At 39.8% G+C, this 20,426-nt stretch overlaps 1 protein-coding gene and 2 non-coding genes across 3 annotated transcripts; 1 reads left to right on the top strand and 2 right to left on the bottom strand.

Moving 5' to 3' along the window:
- The first annotated feature begins 390 nt into the window (after window positions 1-390).
- Window positions 391-498, top strand: LOC112798834 (small nucleolar RNA R71). Its single transcript, XR_003200431.1, has one exon. It is a non-coding gene; the product is annotated as a small nucleolar RNA R71 (small nucleolar RNA).
- A 10,587-nt stretch (window positions 499-11,085) lies between these two features.
- Window positions 11,086-12,323, bottom strand: LOC112794913 (uncharacterized). The gene is made up of 2 exons (XM_025836880.1): window positions 11,507-12,323; window positions 11,086-11,348 (listed from the first exon to the last, which is right to left on the bottom strand). Exons 1-2 carry the CDS (start codon window positions 12,321-12,323, stop codon window positions 11,086-11,088), a joined length of 1,080 nt encoding a protein of 359 aa, XP_025692665.1.
- Window positions 12,324-19,315: 6,992 nt separating this feature from the next.
- On the bottom strand, window positions 19,316-19,423 carry LOC112798973 (small nucleolar RNA R71). Its single transcript, XR_003200565.1, has one exon. It is a non-coding gene; the product is annotated as a small nucleolar RNA R71 (small nucleolar RNA).
- Between the last annotated feature and the right edge of the window lie 1,003 nt (window positions 19,424-20,426).

The raw sequence follows: 20,426 nt of genomic DNA, 5'->3' as shown, positions 1-20,426 counted from the left end.
TCTCATGTAATTCACCTCTTCCATTGACTGGTTCTCAGGATCATAAGCTTCTTCTTCAGATCAAGCATCCTTAGTACTGCTTAGTGCAGCTTGCATTCTAGACAAACTTTGAGAAATCATATTGACTTGCTGAGTCAATATTTTGTTCTGAGCCAATATGGCATTCAGAGTATCAATCTCAAGAACTCCTTTCTTCTAATTCGTCCCATTGTTCACAGGATTCCTTTCAGAAATGTACATGAATTGGTTATTCGCAACCATTTCAATGAGTTCTTGAGCTTCTGCAGGCGTCTTCTTCAGATGAAGAGATCCTCCTGCAGAGCTGTCCAACGACATCTTGGACAGTTTAGACAGACCATCATAGAAGATACCTATGATGCTCCATTCAAAAAGCATGTTCGAAGGACACTTTCTGATCAATTGTTTGTATCTTTCCCAAGCTTCATAGAGGGATTCACCTTCCTTCTGTCTGAAGGTTTGGACTTCCACTCTAAGCTTACTCAATTTTTGACGTGGAAAGAACTTTGCCAAGAAGGCATTGACTAGCTTTTCCCAAGAGTTCAGGCTTTCTTTAGGTTGTGAGTCCAACCATATCCTAGCTTTGTCTCTTACAGCAAAAGGGAATAGCATAAGTCTGTAGACCTCAGGGTCAACCCCATTGGTCTTGACAGTGTCACAGATTTGCAAGAATTTAGCTAAAAACTGATGAGGATCTTCCAATGGAAGTCCATGGAACTTGCAATTTTAATACATTAGAGAAACTAATTGAGGCTTAAGCTCAAAGTTGTTTGCTCCAATGGCAGGAATAGAGATGCTTCTCCCATAAAAGTTGGGAGTAGGTGCAGTAAAGTCACCCAGCACCTTCCTTGCATTGTTGGCATTGTTGTTGTTTTCGGCTGCCATATCTTCTTCTTGTTTGAAGATTTCTGTTAGATCCTCTACAAAGAGTAATGCTTTAGCTTCTCTTAGCTTTTGCTTCAAGGTCCTTTCAGGTTCAGGGTCAGCCTCAACAAGAATACTTTTGACTTTGTTCCTGCTCATATGAAAGAGAAGAGAACAAGAAAATATGGAATCCTCTATGTCACAGTATAGAGATTCTTTGAGATGTCAGAGGAAAAGAAGAATAGAAGCAGGAGGTAGAAGAATTCGAAATTATCAAGAGGGATAGAGTTCGAATTGTGTATTGAGGAGGAGTGTTAGTCCATAAATAGAAGGATGTGAGAAGAGGGGAAGAATTTTGAAATTAAAGTAAAAGATTTTAGAATAATTAAAAAATTTTGAAAATTTGATTGATGATTTTCGAAAACTAAGATTGAGAAAGAAATAAAGTGACTTTTGAAAAAGATTTTGAAATTAGAAATAAAAAAGATATGATTGAAAACTATTTTGAAAAAGATGTTATTAAAAAGATATGATTGAAAAACAATTTAAAAAGATTTGATATATTTTTTTAAATTAATGACTTGGCTAACAAGAAATTTAAAAGATATGATTCAAACATTAAACCTTTCTCAACAGAAAAGGCAACATACTTGTAATGTTGAATCAAATCATTAATTATTAGCAAGTATTTTTGAAAAATGGAAAGAAATTATTTTGAAAATATATGATTGAAAAGATATGATTTGAAAAAGATTTGATTTTGAAAAATTATGAAAACTTGAATAAAATTTGAATTAAAAACAAAATCTTCCCTCTTGTGCCATCCTGGTGTTAAACGCCCAGAATGGTATCCATTCTAGCGTTTAACGCCCAAAATGCTACCCTTTTGGGCGTTAAATGCCCAGCCAGGTGCCCTGGCTGGCGTTTAAACGCCAGTTTTCCTTCTTCAATGGGCATTTTGAACGGCCAGCTTTTTCTGTGTAATTCCTCTGCTGCATGTTCTGAATCTTCAATTCTTTTTATTATTGACTTGAAAAGACACAAATTAAGAATTTTTTTTTTGAATTTTTAATGATGAGGAATAATCAAAATGCAACTAAAATCAAATAAACAATGCATGCAAGACACCAAACTTAGAAGTTTGTATACTATTGACACTAACAAATAGAGAATGCATATGAGAAACAACAAAGCACACAAGACAAGAGAATTTAAAGATAAGAGTAAGGAAATCATCAAGAACATCTTGAAGATCAATGAAGAACATAATGCATGTATTTTTCGAAAATTAGAAGACTAAAAACATGCAATGGACACCAAACTTAATATTAGACACTAGACTCAAACAAGAAACATAAAATTATTTTTTGATTTTAAGATTTTATAAATTTTTTTTTGCTTTTTCGAAAATTATATGGAAAAGAAAATAAAGAGATTCAAAATTTTTAATAAGAATTCCAGGAATCATGCAATGTTAGTCTAAAGCTTCAGTCTAACAAGATTAGACATGGCTAGCCAAGCTTTAGCAGGACATTACATTCAACAGCTAAATTGAGGAGAATCAATCAGCCTTTGTGATGATAAGAACATCACCTTGAAACTCTAGAATTCATTCTTAAAAATTCTGAAGAAAAATACTTAATCTAAGCAACAAGATGAACCGTTAGTTGTCCAAACTCGAACGATCCCCGGCAACGGCGCCAAAAACTTGGTGGACGAAATTGTGATCATCAATGGTGCCATCAACATGGTACGCTCAATTGCAATCTCAACTCTTTATCACAATTTCGCACAACTAACCAGCAAGTGCACTAGGTCGTCGAAGTAATAAACCTTACACGAGTAAGGGTCGATCACACGGAGATTGTTGGTATGAAGCAAGCTATGCTCATCTTGTAAATCTCAGTCAGGAGGATTCAAATGGTTATGGAGGATTAATGATTAAAAGATAAATAAAACATAAAATAAAGATAGAGATACTTATGTAATTCATTGGTGAGAATTTCAGATAAGCGTATGGAGATGCTTTGTCCCTTCCGTCTCTCTGCTTTCCTACTGTCTTCATCCAATCCTTCTTAATCCTTTCCATGGCAAGCTGTATGATGGGCATCACCATTGTCAATGGCTACAGTCCCGTCCTCTCAGTGAAAATGTTCAACGCTCTCTGTCACAGCACGGCTATTCATCTGTCGGTTCTCGATCATGTCGGAATAGAATCCAGTGATTCTTTTGCGTCTGATACTCGAGGTACAGCAGAGCTCCACACCTTAATCTATGGTGTGTAGAAACTCAACCATTGAAAATACATAAGAACAAGGTCTAGGCATGGCCGTGAGGCCAGCCCCATGATCTAAGATAGCATAAGACTATTCAAAGATAGCTTCCTCGATGAAAATACAATAGCAAAAGGTCTTATTTATAGAGAACTAGTAGCTTAGGGTTTACAGAAATGAGTAAATGACGTATAAATCCACTTCCGGGCCCACTTGGTGTGTTCTTGGGCTGAGCATTGAAGCATTTTTGTGTAGAGACTTTTCTTGGAGTTAAACGCCAGCTTTTGTGCCAGTTTGGGCGTTTAACTCCCACTTCTGTGCCAGTTCCAGCGTTAAACGCCGGGCAATCTTGAGATGATTTGGAACGCCAGTTTGGGCCATCAAATCTCGGGCAAAGTATGGACTATTATATATTGATGGAAAGCCCAGGATGTCTACTTTTTAATGCATTTAAAAGCGCACCAATTGGGCTTCGGTAGCTCCTGAAAATCCACTTCGAGTGCAGGGAGGTCAGAATCCAACAGCATCTGCAGTCCTTTTTCAGCCTCTGAATCAGATTTTTGCTCAGGTCCCTCAATTTCAGCCAGAAAATATCTGAAATCACAGAAAAACAAACAAACTCATAGTAAAATCCAGAAAAGTGAATTTTAAATAAAACTAATAAAAATATAATAAAAACTAACTAAAACATAATAAAAACATACTAAAAACAATGCCAAGAAGCGTATAAATTATCCGCTCATCATTAGCTAAGCTAACGTGAGACTTAACGTAGGGGCAAGAGGCAAGCCAACGTTAACGGGAAAAGTGAGTCCCATTAACGTTTGTGAAAAGGGGCACAAGCCAACGTTAATGGGAAAAGTGAATCCCATTAACGTTGGCCAAGGATTGAATAGGAGACGTTAGTGATGTGTGGAAAACGATCCAACACAAAACTCACTGGCAAGTGTACCAGGTCGCATCAAGTAATAATAACTCACATGAGTGAGGTCGATCCTACAGGGATTGAAGGATTGAGCAATTTTAGTTTAGTGGGTGATTTAGTCAAGCGAATCAAGTTTTGGTTGAGTGATTTGTGTTTAACAGGGAGTAAATGACAGTAATTGTAAAGGGGGAAGGGAGAAATGCAGTAAATTAAAGAACAGAATTATAAATTTGCAGAATCTTAAAGAGCAAGAAAGTAAATGACTGAAACTTAAAGTGCAAGAAATTTAAATTGCAGTAGCTTAAATGGCAAGAAAGATAAATGGCTTGAATATAAGAGGGAATTGAGGAATGGGATTGCAGGATCTAAACAAAGAAGAAGTAAATTGCAACAATTAAGAGAGCAACAATTAAATCAGAAGCAATAAGCATTCAAACAGAAAGGAAATAATATGTAGCAGAGGTTCACAGAAGAACCTAAGTGAATTTTGATCTAAGGACTCAAGGGCTTAGGTAGCAGAGCCTAAAACCCAATTTCCTTCCCAGATCTGAATTATCTAAGCAATTGACAGAAAATTAAAGAAGAAGCAATAGAAAAACAAAATTGAAATTGAATTATGCAGAAAACAAATTGAAAAGAGTTTGAATGGGAATTGAGATAGAATTTCCTCAATTTCACACACCCAAAACTCAAAAACAGAAGAGTAGAATTGCCCAAGTGAAAATGAGGAAGGAGATCAATCAATTCTCCCTTGATCCTTTTGGTGCTCGGACAAGTCTCTCAAGAACAATTGCAAAAGCTCAAAAGAAAGGTGAAAGTAAAATTAAAAAATAAAGGTAAAAATCAAAGTGGTCAAAAGTCCTAATTACATCAAACTAGCTTCTATTTATACACTTTCTATTCTTGGGTATTGGGATTTGGATGGGCTTTTGAATTGGTGAAGAATTGAATTCATTTGGATTTTTAATTGAATTTTTGGCCCATTAAAAATCACTCCCAGGAGGCTGCCCTGCCCTTGTGGAGGGCAGGGCAGAAAATTGGTGCTTGGTGCATGAGATTGGTGCGGCCTTGGTGCAAGTTGGTGCGGCGTGGTGCGAGTCTGGCGCGACTTGGTGCTGCCAGGAACGCCAAACGCTGCCCTGCCCGCGCCAAGGGCAGGGCAGAAAGTTGTGGTGCTGCCAGGGACGAGCGTCGCGCGTTGGTGCTGCCAGGGTCGAAGATTGGTGCGCCAGAATTCGTGCGTGGTGCGCCAGGATTGCAAAACGCTGCCCTGCCCGCGCCAAGGGCAGGGCAGAAAGTTGTGGTGCTGCCAGGAGAGGGTCGTGGTGCGCCAGAATTCGTGCGTGGTGCGCCAGGGAAGGATTTGGTGCGCCAGATTTGCTTCTTGGTGCGCAAGGTGCTGCGCCAATCCAAATACTGCCCTGCCCGCGCCAAGGGCAGGGCAGAGTTCCCTCTTCCACGTCCCGTGTTCGAAACACGGGGGAAGCACAAATTCAATTAATTTCCTTGGCTTCTTGGCACGGCAATCACCCTTAGTTCTTGGCTTCCTCATGGTTCCTTGTTCGATCCTTGTAGCATGCATGGGTGACATTTTTCACTTGAATTTCCTCCTTAGAGAGCCCGATTCTGCCCTCCACAAGGGCAGGGCAATGTTCTCTTCCTCTTGGTTCCAAGGCACCATTTTGTGCTCTGCCCTTGTAGTGGGCAGGGCAAGGTTGCCTTCATTGGTTGGTTCTCTTATGTTGCCCTCCTAGAGGGCAGTCTGCTCTTGTGGAGGGCAATGTTGCCTCCCCCATTGCATGCGGCACGCTTCTTATTTCTTCGGCCACGCTTTCCTTTCCTTAGGCTACACTTCTTAGGCCACGCTTTTCCTTTTCTTTTCTTTTCTTCACCTATAATAAACCAAAACAACACTCCAAGTATCACTAAATTCAAGAGGCTTATAAATCAATTAAAATTCAATTAAAATTAGCTTAAACCTCATGATTTATCATTAATTTCATGGTGGTTGCTTGATTTAGAAAAGTTATGCATTTTCACTCCAAATCACTTACTTAGGATGCAAGAAAGTGCATAAATGCTAACAAAACAAGTGAAATTAGCTTGAAAAATGGGTATATGATGACTTGTCATCACAACACCAAACTTAAATCTTGCTTGTCCCCAAGCAAGCATCAAAACTAAGAGTAAATGAAATGAATAAGAAAAGGATACTTATCCTTATTATGCAGATAGCAGAACTTGATCTATGGGGCATTTATGCAGACAATGACAACTCAAGTTATTGTTCTTGTTACATAATATACATTTTGCATCAAAGGTTTGCTAAACTTGCTGTTATAAGACTCACTTTTTACTCACTCCCTTGCTAACTTTTCTTGGCTTATAATGCTTAACAAGCTTATTGTTTTTTTTGAGGTTGGGTGTCAAATGCTGCAAGCTGGGCCCACTAAAGATGAGAACTACTTCAACTCAAGGTCCAGAGCCCACATCCAAGATTTGAAGAACTCACTAGAAGATCATGAGGAGTAGTATATATAGGAGTAGTTTTGAACTAGAGAGAAGCTTGGCACTTCTGGGCACTACTCTCTATAGATTTACTTTTTCTGCACTTTAGCATGGATTCTTCTTTTCTGCTATTTTTCATTTCTAGAGCTATGAACAACTAAACCCCTTTCATTTGGTTAGGGAGCTCTGTTGTAATTTGATGGATCAATTATAGTTTTCATTCTTCTTCTTCTTTCTTTTCTCTTGATCTTACTAGAAAGCTTTCAATCTTAATTCAATTGGTTAGTTGTCTTGGAAAAGAAACTCTCCATAATTGGATCTCCTTTGAGCCTTGGAAAAGGGATGAGGAGATCATGCTAGAAATGCTTTCTCATGTTGGACCAAATTGGGGTTTGGATGGATATTGTGACATGTAATCCTACCAACACTTTGATTTGGGAATATGGTGCACGAAATTGCAATCACACTTTTGCAATTCCACACAACTAACCAGCAAGTGCACTGGGTCGTCCAAGTAATACCTTACGTGAGTAAGGGTCGATCCCACGGAGATTGTCGGCTTGAAGCAAGCTATGATTATCTTGTAACTCTTAGTCAGGATTTCAATAATTCTCAGGTTTAATTGTGAAAAGTGAAAGAACATGAAATAAATACTTGTTTTGCAATAATGGAGAACAGGTTGAGGTTTTGGAGATGCTCTATCTTCTGAATCTCTGATTTCCTACTGTCTTCTTCTTCATGCACGCAAGACTCCTTCCATGTCAAGCTGTATGTAGGGTTTCACTGTTGTCAATGGCTACCTCCCATCCTCTCAGTGAAAATGTTCGACGCGCTCTGTCACAGCACGGCCAATCATCTGTCGGTTCTCAATCAGGTTGGAATAGAATCCAGTGATTCTTTTGCGTCTGTCACTAACGCCCAGCCCTTAGGAGTTTGAAGCTCGTCACAGTCATTCAATCCTCGAATCCTACTCAGAATACCACAGACAAGGTTTAGACCTTTCAGATTCTCTTGAATGCTGCCATCAATTCTAGCCTATACCACGAAGATTCTAATTAAGGAATCTAAGAGATATCCACTCAGTCTAAGGTAGAACGGAGGTGGTTGTCAGGCAGACGTTCATAGGTGAGAATGATGATGAGTGTCACGGATCATCACATTCATCAAGTTGAGGAACAAGTGATATCTTAGAATAGAAGCAAGCCTGATTGAATGAAAAACAGTAGTAATTGCATTAATCCATCAAGACACAGCAGAGCTCCTCACCCCCAACCATGGGGTTTAGAGACTCATGCCGTAGAAGATACAATAAGAAACGTGTAATGTGTCATGAGGTGCAGATACAATGTCAAAATATCCTATTTATAGTGAACTAGTAACCTAGGATATACAGAAATGAGTAAATGACGTAAAAGTCCACTTCCGGGGTCCACTTGGTGTGTGCTTGGGCTGAGCATTGAAGCTTTCATGTGTAGAGACTTTTTCTAGAGTTAAACGCCAGCTTTTGTGCCAGTTTGGGCGTTTAACTCCAATTTTATGCCAGTTCCGGCGTTAAACGCTGGGAATTCTGAAGCTGATTTGCAACGCCGGTTTGGTCCATCAATTTTGTGCCAGTTATACTTCGAGTGCAGGGAGGTCAAAATCCAACAGCATCTGCAGTCCTTTTTCAGCCTCTGAATCAGATTTTTGCTCAGGTCCCTCAATTTCAGCCAGAAATTACATGAAATCACAGAAAAACACACAAACTCATAGTAAAGCCCAGAAAAGTGAATTTTAAATAAAAACTAATAAAATATACTAAAAACTAACTAAAATGTACTAAAAACATACTAAAAAGAGTGCCAAAAAGTGTATAAATTATCCGCTCATTAGAATACTTGTGGTATAATCAGTGACCACACTTTATCTCTTCCCATGAGCAATTAAATCAAGGAATTGGGCAATTGTTCAAGCTTATAGAGATTGGATTGCCAAGGAATTGGGATCCAATCACTTAAGGTTGCCAAGGAGATCAATGAATGCATTGATTGAGGAAGAGATGAGAATGAACTTGATCCAGAGAATGCAACATCTCCTGAACCCAATGATTTCCCCATATCTTATCTTACCCATTCTCTTTACTTTCTGCCATTTAATTTCATGCTTATTACCCCAACTCCCATTTAAGATTCTACACTTTAATTCATGCTATTAACTTTCTAGTCATTTAATTTTCTGCAAATTCCAATTCCAATTTCTGCTCAGCTCAACTAGCACTTTCTTCTAACTAAAATTGCTTGACCAATCAATCCCTGTGGGATTCGACCTCACTCTACTGTGAGTTTTACTTGACGACAATTCGGTATACTTGCCGAAGGAAAATTCGTTGAGAGACAAGTTTTCACGCATCAACCGACCTCTTTAGGTCAAGCGGACCGACTTCTTCGCAAAGAACTCGGTTCAAATCGATAGGAAAGCCCAAAGAAGGGCCCAACTCAAGAAATACGATCCCGATCCAAGGGTAGCCCAAGCCTATAGAGATAAGGGCGGTTCCATGGAAGATAAGCTGACCTCGACAAAAGATAAGATAAGATAAAATAACTAATTTATCTTATCTAAAGAAGGTCACATCTCACCATTATAAATACATTGGAGCACCCAGGTATAACTCATACTCTGATTCTACACAATACCTGTTTAATACCTTTGCTAACTTTAGCATCGGAGTCCCTTGCAGGTACCCCCCACCCTTCGGTGACAAGGGATCAGCAGCATTCTCAGTTCCACAAGTCGGACATACCAGCTCCGGCTGCTACACACCTGTCGGACACGTCGGCTCCGACCAGCACAGAAGATCTCGTCTGAGATTGACCTACAGTTTTAGGTAAACCCTCGGAATAATATCCATCCAACCCCCAACCTAATCCAATGTGAGAAAGCAATTCTAGCATGATCTCCTCATTTCTTTTCCAAGCCTCAGAGGAGATCCAATTATGGAGAGTTTCTTTTCCAAGATAACTAACCAATTGGTTGAAGTCCGAAAGCTTTCTTAGAAAATCAAGAGAAAAGAAAGAGGAAGAAGAATGAAAACTATAATTGATTCATCAAATTACAACAGAGCTCCCTAACCCAATGAAAGGGGTTTAGTTGTTCATAGCTCTGGGAATAGAATGCGTAAAAGAAAAGTGCATTGTAAAGTAACTTGAATTTGCAGAAAAAGTAAATATACAGAGTGTAGCTCCCAATAATGCCAAGCTCTTTTCAAGTTCAAAACTACTCCTATATATACTACTCTTCTAATCTTCTAGTTAGCTCTCCAAGTCTTGGATATGGGCCTTTGATCTTTAGTTGAAGCAGTTACAGTTCTCAGTAGGCTCAGCTTTGCTTGCAGAAAGAGGGTGAGTCAGGCATGGTATGCAGTTAGTCAGGACGTTAGTGGTGTTAACGTTAAGTGTGAATTCTGGTTCGAAGACGTTAGTGACACTAACTTTGTCACTAACGTCCCAACCTACTTGACCCACGTTAACTCCAATGTTAGTGGCACAAACGTGACCACTAACGTAGCCCTTCCATCCTTCGCTAGTGTTATTGGTGTTAACTTTGCCAAGAAAGCTGCTCCTTGTCCCTTTCTCCCATGTTAATGGTCCACATTAGTGTAACTAACGCGGCCCTTAACGCAGGCATGCCAAGACTCGAGGGCATTAGTGACAGTAACTTTGTCACTAACACTACAAAATACCCCCTCTTCCACGTTAGTGCTCACGTTAATTGCATTAACATGGGTATGTTTCCATCTCAACCGTTAGTGACAAAGTTAGTGTCACTAACGTAGGTGAACTTGGCCTAATCCAACGTTAGTGACAAAGTTAGTGTCACTAACGTTGGCGATCCTCTATTGCTCCATGTTAGAGCTCATGTTAATGGCATTAACGTGGCTCTTAACGTGGGTGTTTTTGGCCTTTGCAACGTTAGTGGTGTTAACTTCACCACTAACATTGGAGCTTCCTTCTCTTTCCACGTTAGTTTCCATGTTAATGTAACTAACGTGGCAACTAACATGGACTTGTGATGGCTTTCGAGGGCGTTAGTAGTGATAACTATACCACTAACGTTGCAAGCTTGCTCCCTTTCCACGTTAGTGGTCACGTGGTTCTTCTATGCTTCCTTTGTCCTGAAATCAAATAAACAAGGTGCATCGAAGCTTTGTTCCAGGTCATAAGATCTTGCACTATTTAAATTGGCTTTCAATTCATGCATTATTCGCATGAAATCATGTAAAGTTTACAATGTTTGCTTGAATCAAGATGTAAGTGTATATTCATCCAAAACTTAAGATGCATGAAACTATCTAAAATAAGTAAAGAAAAGCCAGTAAAACTGGCCAAGATGCCCTGGCATCAGTTGTCTAACCGGCCGAGCTCCCTCTTGGAGGAAGATACGATGCATGCACATACGTGGGTCAATTCCCACAATGTCGGCCAAGCTCCAACCGATTGCTTTCTTGTGCTTCCTTAGGACCTATAGGAGCTTCTCTTCTACTTGGTTAGAGAGCTCACTAGTAATAATGACTGGAAACCTTTGGTTGTCCTCAAGAAATGCATACTTCAAGTGAGAGGGGAGAGGCTTCAATTCACTTTTTGCTTCAAGTTGAGGTTCTTTTTCACCAATATCATGAAATTCATTCTCAACAACTTTCTCTTGTTCATCTTCATGGTCATCATTCTCTTTAACAATAGGGTTGTACAACTTGTTGTGATCTTCTCTTTGTATCTCCGCTACTTCTCCTCAATCACATCACATCGGAGAACGGAATGCTCTTCAGGTGGGTGGCTCATGGCCTCTTCCAAGTTAAACTTGATGGTCTTGTCATCTACCTCAAAAGAGTATGTTCCGGTAAAGGCATCCAATTTAAATTTAGAGGTCTTCAAGAAAGGTCTACCAAGCAAAAGAGTGGAAGAACTTCCATTATCTGTTGGAGGCATTTTAAGGATATAGAAATCAACCAGAAACACTAAATCCTTGATTGTCACAAGAACATCTTCCGCTATCCTTACTACAATGATCACACTCTTATCGACTAAAACAAATTTGGCTGTCGACCTCTTCGATGGAGCTAAATTCAACCTTGCAAATATAGAAAATGGCATGATGCTTACACAAGCCCCTAAATCGCTCATGCAATCATAAAATGCAACTCCACCAATCCAACAAGATACTAAACAAAGTCTAGGGTCACTATACTTTTTCAGAATATACTTCATCAATGAAGAAATAGAACTACCCAATGACAATGTTTCCAACTCACCAATCCTATCTTTTTGTGTGCACAAGTCCTTTAAAAACTTAGCATACTTCAGAATTTGTTGAATGGTATCAAGAAGTGGAATGGTTACCTCAACCTTCTTGAATACTTGAAGTATGTTGGGATTAAACTCTGGAGTTTTCTTGGCCTTCTTTACCATGGAAGAGAATGGGATGAGAATAGATTCATCCATTATGGCCTTCCTCCTGGGCTCTTTAGGGCTCACTTCTCGTTCTTCTTGCCTTGTGTATACCTCCTCTTCTTCATGTGGAACTTCAACAACCATTTCCTCCTTACGAATATCTTCTATGGTCCTATGGGGTATCTCATCCAATGTAGTCCCCGACCGTAGTGTGATGGCGTTGAGACCGCTCTTTCGGTTTGGAAGGGGTTGAGATGGAAGGCTAGAAGAGCTTGAGTGTTGGTTGGTGTTGTTGGAGGAAAGTAAAGACATCCTCAAAAGCATGTCAATGATGTTGGACAATTAAGCATTGATGTTACCAAATTGAGCCTTATTGTTCTCTTCATGTTTCTCTACCATAATTCTAAGTCTCTCTTGCTCATGGTAGAGGGTTCGGTTAGAATCATCAACTTGGTTGGTAGAAGAGGATGAGGGTTGGTTGGATTGTTGTCGTTGGTGTGGTGCTTGATATCTAGAGTGGTTGTTTTGGTTTTGGTGAGGAGCTTGGTATGATTGGTTGTGGTGTTGGTTAGTGTTCCGAGGGTTACCTGAAACGTTAGGTCGATCTCGGACGAGATCTTCTGGTTCGATTGAGTCTATCGTGTTCGACCTATTAGAGGGCATGGTGGAGTCGTCCTCCGCTTACCAGGGGGTGGTGGTACCTGTAAGAGACTCTGATGCTTAAGTCAGTACGAACTTTAGGCAGGTTTTTCATAGAATAGAGTATGAGTTATACCTGGGTGCTCCAGTGTATTTATAGTAGTGCTGGGTGACCTTCCTCGAGATAAGTTAGTTATCTTATCTTATCTTTTATGGGTATGGTCGTATCTTTTGTTATCCGCATCTTAGTAGGCGGCGATTTGTAAAGAGGTCGGTAATGGGCCAATCATTCAAGAGGTCGGTCCTGTTGTCTTCGGCCAATTCGGTCTTTATAGCTCGAACCAGTGTATGAACAGTGCCCCTGCTTGAGCTTCGACCTTTCCATGAGGTTGTGATCGTTTTTGAGCTTCGACCTCTTTGGGGAAGTCGTGTTCAAGCATCCTTCTGGTTGCACCTGGTTTGCTCCTACTCGGGCAAATTTCACATTTTTTAATGCTTTCGAAACGCGAAACATTTTTGCTTTTAAATGCAGCTTCATTCTCGAGTGCATCAATTTTGGGTTTAAACGAGTGTTTTTAAAGCCTTTTAATTGGGCTTTAATTCCTTTTTGCCGTTTTGTTCCCTCCTTAATTTTGAAATCAAAGAGATTTTTTGGAGTTTTTCAGTTTCTTCCTTCCATTCTGCTTCACTTTTACATTTATGAAGGAAAGCTTCTTTCTTTGGTCCTATTCTTTCGCTTTGACCTAAGCTTTCTTCTTTTCTCTGGAGCTTCGAGGCACTTGTTGGTGTGGATCGTCTGCGTGTTGCTGTGCATCTGTCGTCGCTTGGTGGACGAAATTGTGATCAACAATAATGGCTCTTTAGCATGTGCATAAAAACATTAACTCAGCACTTTCTTTCCACAATCTCGTTCAACTAACCAGCAAGTGTACTGGATCGTCCAAGTAATAAACCTTACGTGAGTAAGGGTCGATCCCACAGAGATTGTTGATATGAAGCAAGCTATGGTCACCTTGTAAATCTCAGTTAAGCAGATTAAATGGTTATGGGTTTTGAAAATTAATAATAAATAGAAAATAAAAAGGGATAGAAATACTTATGTAGATCAATAGTGGGAATTTCAGATAGGCATGTGGAGGTGCTGTGCTCCTCTTGAATCTCTATTTTTTTATTACATTCATCCAATCCTTCTTACTCCTTTCCATGGCAAGCTGTATGTAGGGCATCACCATCATCAATGGCTACTTTTAATCCTCTCGGGAAAATGGTCCTATGCGCTGTCACTGCACGGCTAATCGTCTGGAGGCATCACCCTTGTTGATAGCTACATCCCATCCTCTCAGTAAAAATGGTCCAAATGCTCTGTCACAGCACGACAAATCATCTGTCGGTTCTCAATCAGGTTGGAGTAGAATCCATTGATTCTTTTGCGTTTGTCATCACGCCCAGCTTTCAGGAGTTTGAAGCTCGTCACAGTCATTCAATACCGGAATCCTACTCGGAATACCATAGACAAGGTTAGACTTTCCGGTTTCCCGGGATCCTACTCGGAATACCACAGACAAGGTTAGACTTTCTGGATCCCTATGAATGCAGCCATCTATCTAGCTTATACCACGAAGATTCTGTTAGGGAATCTAAGAGATATGCGCCCGGCCTAGAGTAGAACGGAAGTGGTTGTCAGTCACGCACGTTCATAGGTGAGAATGATGATGAGTGTCACGGATCATCACATTCATCAAAGTGTTCTGCAACATATATCTTGGAATAAGAATAAAAGAGAATTGAATAGAAAGTAATAGTAATTGTATTGAAACTTGAGGTACAGCAGAGCTCCACACCCTTAATCTATGGTGTGTAGAAACTCCACTGTTGAAAGTACATAAGTGAAAGGTTCAGGCATGGCCGAATGGCCAGCCCCCATGAAGGTGATCAAAAGACCGAATGGTCAAAAGATGACTAATACACTATTAAAAAGTCTTATTTATATTAAACTAGCTACTAGGGTTTACATGAGTAAGTAATTGATGCATAAATCCACTTCCGGGGCCCACTTGGTGTATGTTTGGGCTGAGCTTGATCTATCCACGAGCTGAGGCTTTTCTTGGAGTTGAACTCCAAGTTATAGCGTGTTTTGGGCGTTCAACTCCGGATCATGATGTGTTTCTGGCGTTTAACTCCAGACAGCAGCAGCAGTCTTTTTGTCAATTGGAATTCTGTAGCTCCAGAAAATCGATTTCGAGTGCAGGGAGGTCAGATTCCAACAGCATCAGCAGTCCTTTTGTCAGCCTTTTTCAGAGTTTTGCTCAAGTCCCTCAATTTCAGCCAGAAATTACCTAAAATCACAGAAAAACACACAAACTCATAGTAAAGTCCAGAAATGTGAATTTAACATAAAAACTAATGAAAACATCCCTAAAAGTAGCTTGAACTTACTAAAAACTACCTAAAAACAATGCCAAAAAGCGTATAAATTATCTGCTCATCATCGCTTCTGGCCTTTCCTTTTTCTAGGTTGGTTTTTGCTTACGCATCTTGTTCTTTTCTTTTTTTGTTGATAGTTGTGTGATGAGCGGAAAATTTGTATGCTTTTTGGCATTGTTTTTAGTATGTTTTTGGTATGATCTAGTTAGTTTTTAGTATATTTTTATTAGTTTTTAGTTAAAATTCACTTTTCTGGACTTTACTATGAGTTTGTGTGTTTTTCTGTGATTTCAGGTATTTTCTGGCTGAAATTGAGGGACCTGAGCAAAAATCTGATTCTGAGACCAAAAAGGACTGCAGATGCTGTTGGATTCTGACCTCCCTGCACTCGAAGTGGATTTTCTGGAGCTACAGAAGCTCAATTGGCGCGCTCTCAACGGCCTTGGAAAGTAGACATCCTGGGCTTTCCAGCAATATATGATAGTCCATACTTTGCCCAAGATTTGATGGCCCAAACCGGCGTTCAAAGTCACCCTCAGAAATCCCAGCGTTAAACGCTGGAACTGGCACCCAAATGGGAGTTAAACGCCCAAACTGGCACTAAAGCTGGCGTTTAACTCCAAGAAGAGTCTCTGCACGAAAAATGCTTCATTGCTCAGCCCAAGCACACACCAAGTGGGCCCGGAAGAGGATTTTTATGTCATTTACTCATTTCTGTACACCTTAGGCTACTAGTTTTTCTATAAGTAGGACCTTTGACTATTGTATTAGAAATCTTTTGATCACTTTAGATCTCTAGATCATCTTTGGACATTTTAGTTCTTAGATCATTGGGAGGCTGGCCATTCGGCCATGCCTAGACCTCATGCTTATGTATTTTCAACGGTGGAGTTTCTACACACCATAGATTAAGGTGTGGAGCTCTGCTGTACCTCGAGTATTAATGCAATTACTATTGTTCTTCCATTCAATTCCGCTTGTTCTTGTTCTAAGATATCTCTTGTTCTTCAACTTGATGAATGTGATGATCCGTGACACTCATCATCATTCTCACCCATGAACAAGGTGACTGACAACCACTCTTGTTCTACAAGCGTTCAAGGCTCTAGTGAATATCTCTTGGATTCCTGATTGCACGATGCATGGTTGATCGCCTGACAACCGAGTGCTCGTCTGACAAACGAGCCAACCATTCTGTGAGATCAGAGTCTTCGTGGTATAGGCGAGAACTGATGGCAGCATTCAAGAGAATCCGGAAGGTCTAACCTTGTCTGTGGTATTCTGAGTAGGATTCAATGATTGAATGACTGTGACGTGCTTCAAACTCCTGAGGGCGGGGCGTTAGTGACAGACGCAAAAGAATCACTGGATTCTATTCCGGCCTGATTGAGAACCGACAGATGAATTCTGCTATGCTGTGACAGAGCATATGCAATCGCTTTCACTGAGAGGATGGGAGGTAGCCACTGACAACGGTGAAACCCTTGCTTAAGCTTGCCATGGAAGGGAGTGAAGAAGGATTGGATGAAGACAGTAGGAAAGCAGAGAGACGGAAGGGAAGGCATCTTCATGCGCTTATCTGAAGTTCCTACCAATGAATTACATAAGTATCTCTATCTTTATCTTTTATGTTATTTTCGTTCATCACCATTACCATTTGAGTTTGCCTGACTAAGATTTACAAGATGACCATAGCTTGCTTCAATACTAATAATCTCCGTGGGATCGACCCTTACTCGCGTAAGGTTTATTACTTGGACGACCCAGTGCACTTGCTGGTTAGTTGTGCGAAGTTGTGTAATGCCATGGTATTGAGCCACCAAGTTTTTGGGGCTCATGACCGGGGATTATGAGAGTTGTGAAAAAGTATTGTTCACAATTTCGCGCACCAAGTTTTTGGCGCCGTTGCCGGGGATTGTTCAAGTTTTGAGCAAGCTTTTGGTAACATCAGTGCCAAAATCCGGCAACAACACCAAGTTTTTGGCGCCGTTGCCGGGGATTGTTCAAGTTTTGAGCAAGCTTTTGGTAACATCAGTGCCAAGATCCGGCAATAACACCAAGTTTTTGGCGTTATTGCCAGGGATTGTTCAAGTTTGGACAACTGACGGTTCATCTTGTTGCTTAGATTAGGTATTTATTTTTTTTCGAAATTCTTGAAGATGAATTCTAGAGTTTCATGATGATTTGTTGAAATCTGGCTGGCTGAGAAGCCATGTCTAATCTCATTGGACCGAGGTTTCAACTTATCACCACAAGAGCTTGTTGATTTTTATCAAATCTTGCTTTTGGAGCAGTGATTTGCTAAGGCTTGGCTGGCCTCTGGCCATGTCTAGTGTTTTGGACCGAAGCTTTCTTTGAAAGCTTGGCTGGCTGTGAAGCCATGTCTAATTCCTGGACCGGAGTCTTAGACTAGCATTGCACTGATTCCTGGAATTCTCATTAAGAATTTTGATACCTTTTTCCACTTAATTTTCGAAAAACACAAAAAAAAAAAATTTTACAAAATCATAAAATCCAAAAATATTTCTTGTTTAAGTCTAGTGTCTCATCATAAGTTTGGTGTCAATTGCATGCATTCATATGTCTTAGTGATCTTCAAGATGTTCTTGATGATTTACTTGCTCTGATCTTTGAATTCTATTGACTTGAGTGTTTTGTGTGTCTCATATGCATTTTCATTTTGTTAGTGTCAGTAGTATACAAACTACTAAGTTTGGTGTCTTGCATGCATTGTTATTTGATTCTTGTTGCATTTTGGTTTGTCCTTATTATTAAAAATCCAAAAATATTTTTAATTTGTGTCTTTTCAAGTCAATAATAAAGAGAATTGAAGATTCAGAACATACAGCAGAGGAATTGCACAGAAAAAGCTGGGCGTTCAAAACGCCCAGTGAAGAAGGACAGACTGGCGTTTAAACGCCAGCCAGGGTACCTGGTTGGGCGTTTAACGCCCAAAAGGGTAGCATTTTGGGCGTTAAACGCCAGAATGTGCACCATTCTGGGCGTTTAACGCCAGGATGGCTAGAAGGGAAGATTTTGTTTTCAAATCAAATTTGTTTTCAAGTTTTCAAAATCTTTTCAAAATCAAATCTTTTTCAAATCAATTTTCCAATCAAATCTTTTTCAAAATCAATTTCTTTCCATTTTTAAAGATACTTACTATCAATTAATGATTTGATTCAACATTTCAAGTATGTTACCTTTTCTGTTGAGAAAGGTTTAATGTTTGAATCATATCTTTTCTTGTTAGTCAAGTTTTTAATTTTCAAATCAAATCTTTTTAAAATGTTTTTCAAATCATATCTTCTCAATCACATTTTCTTTAAATTAATCATATCTTCTTAACCACATCTTTTTCAAAACAGTTTTCAATCAAATCTTTTTGATTTCTAATTTCAAAATCTTTTTCAAAAATCACTTGATTTCTTTTCCATTTTCATTTTCGAAAATTAAGTAATGTTTTTCCAAAAATGTTTTCAAAATTTCTCACTTAATTTTCGAAAATCACTTCCCTCCTTCTCACATCCTTCTATTTATGGACTAACACTATCCCTTAATGCAAAATTCGAACTCCATCTCCTTTGTTAAGTTCGAATTTTCCACTTCTGTCTTCTACTCTTCTTTTCCTCTGACACCTTAAGGAATCTCTATACTGTGACATAGAGGATTCCACATTTTCTTGTTCCCTTCTCTTTCTTATGAGCAGGAGCAAAGACAAAGGCATTCTTGTTGAGGCTGATCCTGAACCTGAAAGGACCCTGAAGAGAAAGCTAAGAGAAGCCAAAGCACAACTCTCTTTAGAGCACCTGAACGAATTCTTCAAAGAAGAAGAACAAATGGCAGCCGAAAACAACAACAATGCCAACAATGCAAGGAAGGTGCTGGGTGACTTTACTGCACCTACTCCCGACTTCTATGGGAGAAGCATCTCTATCCCTGCCATTGGAGCAAACAACTTTGAGCTTAAGCCTCAATTAGTTTCTCTAATGCAACAGAATTGCAAGTTCCATGGACTTCCATTGGAAGATCCTCATCAGTTTTTAGCTGAATTCTTGCAAATCTGTGACACTGTTAAGACTAATGGGGTTGACCCTGAGGTCTATAGACTAATGCTATTCCCTTTTGCTGTAAGAGACAGGGCTAGAACATGGTTGGATTCTCAACCTAAAGAAAGCCTGGACTCTTGGGAAAAGCTAGTCAATGCCTTCTTGGCAAAGATCTTTCCACCTCAAAAATTGAGTAAGCTTAGAGTGGAAGTCCAAACCTTCAGACAGAAGGAAGGAGAATCCCTCTATGAAGCTTGGGAAAGATACAAACAATTGATCAGAAAGTGTCCCACTGATATGCTTTCTGAATGGAGCATCATAGGTATTTTCTATGATGGTCTCTCTGAACTGTCCAAGATGTCTTTGGATAGCTCTTCTGGAGGATCTCTTCATCTGAAGAAGACGCCTACTGAAGCTCAAGAACTGATTGAAATGGTTGCAAATAACCAATTCATGTACACTTCTGAAAGAAATCCTGTGAAAATTGGGACTAGTCAGAAGAAAGGAGTTCTTGAGATTGATACTCTGAATGCCATATTGGCTCAGAACAAAATATTGACCCAACAAGTCAATATGATTTCTCAAAGTCTGTCTGGAATGCAAAATGCACCAAGCAGTACTAAGGAAGCTTCATCTGAGGAAGAAGCTTATGATCCTGAGAACCCTTCAATAGAAGAGGTGAATTACATGGGAGAACCCTATGGAAACACCTACAATCCTTCATGGAGGAATCATCCAAATCTTTCATGGAAGGATCAACAGAGACCTCAACAAGGTTTCAATAACAATAATGGTGGAAGAAACAGGTTTAGCAATAGCAAGCCTTTTCCATCATCTTCTCAGCAACAGACAGAGAGTTCTAAGCAGAATACCTCTGACTTAGCAACCATGGTCTCTGATCTAATCAAAACCACTCAAAGTTTCATGACTGAAACTAGGTCCTCCATTAGGAATTTGGAAGGACAAGTGGGTCAGTTGAGCAAGAAAATTACTGAACTCCCTCCTAGTACTCTCCCAAGCAATACAGAAGAAAATCCAAAAGGAGAGTGCAAGGCCATCAACATGGCCGAATTCTGGGAGGAAGAAGAGGCAGTGAACGCCACTGAGGAAGACCTCACTGGACGTCCACTGGCCCCCAATGAGTTCCCCAATGAGGAACCTTGGGAATCTGAGGGTCAAACTGAGACCATAGAGATTCCATTGGACTTACTTCTGCCATTCATGAGCTCTGATGAGTATTCTTCCTCTGAAGAGGATGAGTATGTCACTGAAGAGCAAGTTGCTAAATACCTTGGAGCAATCATGA

The sequence above is a fragment of the Arachis hypogaea genome, chromosome 4 (genome assembly GCF_003086295.3).
Source record: "Arachis hypogaea cultivar Tifrunner chromosome 4, arahy.Tifrunner.gnm2.J5K5, whole genome shotgun sequence".
NCBI classification, from domain to species: Eukaryota; Viridiplantae; Streptophyta; class Magnoliopsida; order Fabales; family Fabaceae; genus Arachis; species Arachis hypogaea.
Note: the sequence above shows the minus strand (reverse complement) of the source record. Positions and strands in the feature narration are given on the sequence as shown.

Excerpts from the sequence above, each read along its gene's own strand:
- LOC112794913 (XM_025836880.1), bottom strand. The coding sequence starts at position 12,323 with ATGTCTTTACTTTCCTCCAACAACACCAACCAACACTCAAGCTCTTCT. Across the intron at positions 11,349-11,506 it reads TTCTTCCACTCTTTTGCTTG|AAGTAGCGGAGATACAAAGA; the intron begins GTAGACCTTTCT and ends GTGATTGAGGAG.